A 7826-nucleotide genomic window follows, 5' to 3' on the forward strand; every position below is an offset into this window, starting at 1 on the left:
TCAGACTCCCTGTTCAATGTGCTGTCCCCTTCGGCACCGGGCAGGGTGGCCTTGCCGCTCCATGAAGGAGTGGCAAGAATTTCAAATGCCCTGTGGCAAACACCAGCCTTGTTTGCTCTCATCTCTAAGAAGGTAGAATGCAAGTACTTTGTACCCACTAAGGGGCACGAGTATTTGTATACCCACCTAGCGCCCAACTCCTTGGTGGTCGAGTCGGTCAACTGCAGGGAATGACGGGCAACCAGCCCCAACCCCTAAGAACAAAGACTCTCAGAGGCTGGATACTTTTGGGAGAAAAGTTTCTCTGTTGTCAAGCTTCCAGCTTAGAGTAGCAAACCATCAGGCTCTCCTGGGTTGCTGCAAGTTTAATCTCTGGGGATCCCTCCCCAAGTTTGAGGACTCCCTCCGGGAGCATGATAGAAAGGAGTTCAAGGCGCTTGTGGAGGAAGAGGCAGTGGCCGCAAGAGCATCCCTGCAGGTCACCTTGTATGCAGCAGACACGGCCACACGGTCCATGGCCTTGGAGGTGTACATGAGACGGGCATCCTGGCTCCTGCTCTCTGGGCTATCCAGCAAAGCGCTTTTGTCAATGCAGGATCTCCCTTTCGATGGGAAGGCTCTGTTTGCTGAAGAAACAGACACAAGGCTGCATGGCATAAAAGGCTTCCGCGTGACCCTCCAGACCTTGGGTCTCTATCTCCCTGCTCCGGCAAAACTCAAGTTCAAGCCACAGCAGACTCCCACCCAGGCCGCCCTCCTGAAGTACGAGGCCGCCCATAAGAAGCAGTGGGACTATACAAAACTCCCACAAAGGCAGTCTCAGCTGCCCCCCAGCCTGGGTCCTGTAAGGGCAAGCAGGCAGGTAAAAGGCTGTTTTGATGAGACACTTGGGGATACCCCGCCAGTTGTCAGCAGGGATCTACCCCCAATAAATCTCCCTTTTTCCAATCAGTTGTGTGCTTTCCTCCTGGAATGGTCGCAGCTCACCTCAGACCATTGGGTCCTCAACACCATCTCCTGGGGTTGCACCCTTCAGTTGACTTCCTCCCCACCCAATCCATCCCTCTTGGGGAACCCATCGCACGAGGTTCTGCTCAAGCAGGAGGTTGGGCGGTCCTGGAACTAGGAGTGATAGAGGCAGTGCCCAAGGAGTTCCTGGGCAAGGGATATTACTCCTGGTATTTCCTTATCCCGAAGGCCAAAGGGGGCTCAAGGTCATCATGGGCCTGCAAGGCCTGAACTAGTACATGGTGAAACTCAAGTTCCGCATGGTTTCTCTGGCCTCCATCATCCCCTCCCTGAATCCTGGGGATTGATACACTACCCTTGGTGTACAGGACACGTACTTCCATATCCACATATTCGAAGGGCACAGGCACTTCCTCCATTTCGTGGTGGGACAGAATCATTACCAATTCACAGTCCTCCCATTTGGTCTGTCAGCTGCCCCCAGGGTCTTTACAAAGTGTATGTCAGTGGTAGCGGCCTACCTCAGGCGCCAGGGGGTCCAGATATTCCCCTATATGGACAACTGGCTGGTCAAGGGCGCCTCCCGATCGCAGATTAGGGATCGTGTAGCACTTCTCCTGTCCACGTGCATCGTCTTGGGCCTGTTGGTAAACAACACCAAGTCCACATTAGTCGCGGTCCAATGCATAGAGTTTATCGGGGTGATGCCGGACACAACATCGGCCTGGGCCTCTCTCCCCCCAGACAGGTTTGAGACCCTGAAAGGGTTCATCGACTCGATTGCAATGTTCCTGGTAATGACAGCCAGGACTTGCCTGCAACAGCTAGGTCACATGTCGGCGTGCACTTATGTGGTCCACCATACCAGACTCAGGATGAGGCTCCTCCAGCTCTGGCTGGCCTCGCAGTTCTCCCAGGCCATGGACAGAATCGACAAGGTCCTCACTGTGCCAAACTCAGTGATCACCTCCCTGCGGTGGTGGTCCACACCAAGCTCCAATAGGTCCCAGTCAGTGACAGGGCCCCATCGTTGGAGCTGGTGTCCGATGCATCAGACCTGGGCTAGAGGGCCCATGTGGGGAATTTTCAGACCCAAGGCCTGTGGTATCTGCAAGACCTGACCCTTCACATAAACATCAAGGAACTCAGGGCACGACTGGCGTGTATGGCCTTCCACTCACACCTGAAGGGCAAGGTCGTTGTCAGGGTCCTCATGAACAACATGGCCTCAATGTTCTATATCAACAGGCAAAGCAGGGCCCAATCCTCTGCCATGAGTCCCTCAGTCTGTGGGACTTCTGTATAGCTTACAACATCCACCTAGAAGCCTTTCACCTGCCAGGCGCCCGGAACACCTGGAAATGGCCCACCAGCTCTTCCGAAGGTGGGGGAGCTCCCCAGTTGGACCTATTCGCGACCCGTCAGAACCGACGATGCCCTCGGTTCTGCTCTGTGGGGGGCCTAGGGAAGTGCACTCTCTCCAATGCCTTTATCTTGTCCTGGTCAGGTCAGCTTCTCTACGCCTTTCCCCCATTCCCTCTGATGAGCCGGGTCCTGGAGAAAATAAAGACGGACAAAGCCAGGGTCGTCCTCATTGCCCCAGCATGGCCCACACAGCACTGGTACGGGACCCTCTTGGGCCTGGCAGTGGCTCCACCATGGCCCTTGCCGCTCCGCCCGGACCTGCTCTTTCAGGACGAGGGCCGCCTCCTGCACCCCAGCCTGGCAGCTTTTCACCTCACAGTGTGACTGCTCAGTGGCTAGGTGGTGAGGAAAGGGCATACTCAGAACAGGTTCAGCATGTCTCCTCAAAAGTAGACGGCCCTCCACTCGCTGCTCCTACATGGCAAAGTGGTCTCATTTTTCTAGGTGGGTGGCGGAACAAAGTGTGTCCTCAACGGCCACCCTGATCTAGCTTATCCTTGATTACCTCCTCCACCTGAGGGCCCAGAACCTGACATTCTCATCAGTCAGGGTACACCTGGCGGCCATATCGGCCTTCCATTCCCCCCGGTACAAAGACACACTGTGTTCTCCCATGCTATGACCGGCCGGTTCCTTAAGGGTTTAGTCCTTCTTTACCCATATTCTAAGCCCTTGGTCCCACAATGAGACCTGAATCTGGTGCTGACTCGTCTTACGGGGCCCCCCATTTGAACCGTTGGCCACGTGTTCCTGGTCTATCTTCTCGTGGAAGGTGGCCTTCCTGGTTGCTATCATGTCAGCCAGGTGGATCCTGGCCTCTGAGCTGCCATATACAGTCTTTCATAAGGACACGGTCCAGCTCCGTCCACACCCCGCATTCCTCCCAAAGATGGTCTCCGCCTACCGCATGGGTCAGAGGACATTTTTCTACCAGTCCTCTGCCCCAAGCCTCATGCGACTAGTGAGGAAGCCATCTCCACACACTCAATGTGAGACGTGCTTTGGCTTTCTACCTCAAGCAAACAAAGCCATTCAGAAAGTCCTAGCAACTGTTCATCACCTCAGCTGAGCACACGAGAGACCCGCCAATTTCCACTCCGAGGCTTTCCAACTGGATCACTTGGTGCATCCGCTCCTCTTATGAGCTGGCGGGTGTGCCCCCGCTCCCCATTGTGAGGACGCATTCGATCCAGGCGCAAGCCTTGTCGGCTGCCTTTGTGGCCCATATCCCTACACAGGACATTTTGTAAGGCCACCACGTGGTCTTTGGTTCACATGTTCACCTCGCACTATTCGATAGTCTCCCAAAGCAGGGATGACGCTGGGTTCAGCAGGGTGGTACTTCATCCCGAGAACTTGTGAACTCCTACCCACCTCCAGAAGGTATAGCTTGCAGTCACCTATTGTGGAATACACATGAGCAATCACTCACAGTTACCTTTTTGTAACTGGTGTTCTTCGAGATGTGTTGCTCATGTGTATTCCACATCCCACCCTCCTTCCCCTCTGCCGGAGTTGTCTGGCAAGAAGGAAGTGAGGGTGGGGGCAGCACGCAGCTCCCCTTATACTGCACCAGGCCTGCTAGGGGAAAAACTTCTGCCACCAGTGCACATGGTGAGTACGCACACCTACTGTGGAATAGACATGAGTGACCCATCTCGAAGAACACCAGTTACGAGAAGGTAACTGTCTTTTTTTAGTGTAGTTCTGCTTGGAAAAGTGATTAAAATGGCGTCTTCTAACCTAACATACCTGTCCCTGTGCATAGCTGGCACCTTATCTCTTGACTTTAGTGACATGTCACTAAAGTCAAGAGATAAGGTGACATGTCACTAAAAGTCAAGTCATTTTTTTTTTTTTTTTTTTACTCATGTTAACTGCATTATCTTTGCAGTGCTAGGTTTGGATTCTCTCTTAGCATATGTATTAGTAGATTTCATAATTGTTTAAATTGTGGAGCCAAATTCTGCTCTCATGTGCAGAAGCTCCATTGGATGTTGCTTTCAATGGGGTTGAACAGATGTAAAATAAAGTCAGAATTTGGACTGTATGGTCTCCTACTGATGGTGGTGATGCACAAATGTGAAAGAATCTGGCCTGATTTTCAGATTCCAAAGGGAGTTCGGAGGATGGGCAGTTGGGGGTGGGGAGAGTTTTACTTATAAATTTCACTTAGAAATCAGAGATGCCACCAAGATGGCATACTGTTTCTAGTTTCCTGTATTTTTTCAGTGCACAGCCATCTCCTTTATTTAAATTTGTATCCCTATCTGTGACTAAAGGGACAGTTGGAGAAAGGAATTTAAATACAATATTTTTGACTTCTCCGCTTGTGACTTCAGTTGCGCTGGGACTTTGTGTATGTTAGTAGTACAGCTATTGACTTCCATGCCCTAAGAAATAATATGGGCGTTGCCATCCACAATGTCAGAATACTTTCAGATATCACTTACAAGTCTTTAGAATATTTAGCTTTTTGTCCATGTCCTAAGAGTAAGCAAATAGGTAGAACTAGGACAGTCAGAATAGTCCTTTATCAATAAGATGGCTTAGACTATCTTCCCTACCATATAGGGACACTCTCTAGGTATGTTTAGATTAGGATGACCAAACAGCAAATGTGAAAAATCGGGATGGAGGCAGGGGGTAATAGGAGCCATAAGAAAAAAAAAACCAAAATCAGGACTGTCCCTATAAAATCGGGACATCTGGTCACCCTAGTTTAGATGGAAAAAATCAATGTGAAGCATCATTCTTTAAGTTACCGTCCTCTGCCTTACCTGGAAATGAAAGTGTTTTAGTCCCTCCTCTGATCTTGGTCAATATGAATTTATAATTTACAAATCCAGTCTTCCCAAAAGAAGCCCTAAGAGTCCTTGGATTATTTTGGGAATACCAAGCCTAAAGGGAATCTAACAAGGTATTAACAATCAACCTAAACATCATGATTGTTACCTAAAAAATACTGCTTTATAAATCCATGTTGACCAAGGTGAGAGGATGGAGCAAAACACTTTCATTTCCAGGTAAGGAAATGTGAGGGACTACAGCTAATAAGCATTCTGTGTATTTAGAATCACCACCTGCCTGTGTGTATTGGCTTTATCATTTATAATGGATCAAACAGATAAGGTTACTGTGCCTTTCCAGAGTGCAGGGTTTCAGAAACGTCTCATACTTTTAGGAGCACATACTAATCTATCTGAAGAGAATGTAAATTCCAGCTAAATGCAGCAACATTATTTAATTACCTTTTTTGTTAACCAGTCTACAGGTTCTATTTTTTGACAAATACTTTATTCAAATAAATTTAGGTCTCCTGTACTCTTGCATCACCTGTTAATACTCTCTTAAATACACAAATGAATTCAAAATGTGCTACTGTGTTTAAACTTGCGTTTTTGTTTCATTTTTTGGTAGGATCCCTGTTTCAGTGCTCTTTTGGAATACAGCCTAGCAAATGGAGTTTATGTAGGTTGTGATTTGCCTTCTGAATTGAAATCTCTGCAACAGTGAGTGCCTGCCTTTCCAGTATGGTTACGTGTGGGGGCAACTTATTGTGTGTCTTTTCTAAACAGTTACAGTCTCTAATAAGGGTCTGACAAATACAGGAACATCTGTTTCCATTTAGCTTTCAAAAGGGGTGGTTACTGAGATATGATTAAGGATATGAAACCAAAGTGTTTCTTTTCCCATAGGTGTTAATTACCAAATTCTAGGTTATATAGACTATTGTGCACAATTTTGATAAGTTATATGTGTTTGGGAGACTAGATTTTTTTTTGTTGTTGTTCAAGTTTTTCGTCCAAGTCATTACACATGGCCTTTAGAGACCTACAAATAGTAAAAAGTACATCCAAAAATTGTAAGTGAACCAAGGCCATCATATTCCAATGAGTGCCTAAAAGCTCCTAAATAGAGCTTTGTGTATCAAAACAAATGGGCTGACTGCTTGTTGAGCATTTACACCAATAACTTAAAAATCTGATTTGAAAATCTATTTCTAAGGTTTCTAAGATGATTCCAATTTAACTAAGTGAGAACAGTTTTTAGAGAATATGATTTAAGCTAACTGAGCCACTTTAAGCAAGATACTAGATTTACTACACAGGAATTAACTTTTTATCTAAACCAGCACTTTCGTATTCACAGAAGGGTGGTTGGATCTACTTCACCTTCACCATTTGTAATTATTTTTACCCTCACTTTTTAATCCATAGATACGACTAGCTTCCAGTGCTCGGGGCATGACCAGAAGACTTCTCCATCTGAAAGTGAATGTGTGATAAGCATTGGATTCAAAACAGAAGCTCAGGACCTCTAGTTTCAGCGTTGTTTTCTAAGTAGTTTGTATTCCTAAACTTAAGGGGATTTTTTTAATTTAACTAAAAACAACTTTAAGTTCAAAATCCTGTATGTCAAGGTAAAGTTGTTATATACCAACTTAAGTCTTAACTGTTGTACCAAAACAGTATAAATACCTAAAGTTTAGGCATACTGTAATGTACCATTAACCTTTTGGCTTCTCAAAATAGAAGCTAAAAAGAACCAGGAACTAATGTTGAATTTTTCCCATCTTCTGTTTAATTTTGTATCTGTAATATTCTACAATTTTGTAATGTCTCTTATTCATTGTCCTGCAAATCCTCTGAGTTCATGTAGTATCAGTTTCTGTTCAGACCCAGGCAAGTATTTCAATCCAGGCTTCTGACAGAGCTTTATAGCAAAATAATAGTTTTTGCAGTGTTTCAAGCATTTCTGTTTCTTCTTCTTCCCCTCTCTTTAGTCTCTAGCATTTTTCTCTGAAGAAAGCTACTGTTTCCAAAAAGCTTTTTTCCTTGCTCTGACCTGTTGTAGCTTCTGAGGGTGACTTAACCTCTTAGGGCTGAACTGCCACAAAAACCTATAATAGAGCTACCATATTTATGAAACTCATAGCTTGTTCTGCATTTGGGCTTTGTCCAGGTTCTCATATTAGGGAGAGAGAGGAAGTAGTGACAAGGCATTACATTTGAGGCAACGTCTAACCATTTTTTTTTAATGCAGCCAATAATCTCATGCAAGCAGATAACCTAGATGGTTTCTAGTGCACTTTCACAGAAAGGATCAGCTTAATGATTTGGGACTAGGAAATTAGAATTTAGTTTGGAAGATGTCATCTAAAGATTACAAGGGTTACTTAGAGTTAAAAGTCGCACACTCTACAGTAGAGATGGAAAAATACTGCAGCAGTTACTCCAACAAACTAACTTTAATTTTTTGTTTTGGAAAAAGTGGTGGCAAATCCATTCCTATGAGAACGGCCCGCATTAAGTATTCTCTTTACATGAAAAATATGATAACGTACATATGGCTTATTTTCCTGTATAAGTGAGATAAAGGGTGTTTAGAAATTTACAGACTAAAGTTTAAATAATAAAGCATAGTGTACA

At 45.8% G+C, this 7826-nt stretch overlaps 1 protein-coding gene across 1 annotated transcript in view; it reads left to right on the top strand.

Annotated features, from left to right (window-relative positions):
* MOV10L1 (Mov10 like RNA helicase 1) overlaps positions 1-5910 on the top strand; it is a 94873-nt gene extending 88963 nt beyond the window's left edge. The window contains 1 exon segment of the mRNA XM_075065110.1: positions 5815-5910. Within this exon segment, the coding sequence (XP_074921211.1) occupies positions 5815-5910 (96 nt within the window).
* The last annotated feature ends 1916 nt before the right edge of the window (positions 5911-7826 follow it).

Source organism: Chelonoidis abingdonii, chromosome 1, assembly GCF_003597395.2.
Source record: "Chelonoidis abingdonii isolate Lonesome George chromosome 1, CheloAbing_2.0, whole genome shotgun sequence".
NCBI lineage: Eukaryota > Metazoa > Chordata > Testudines > Testudinidae > Chelonoidis > Chelonoidis abingdonii.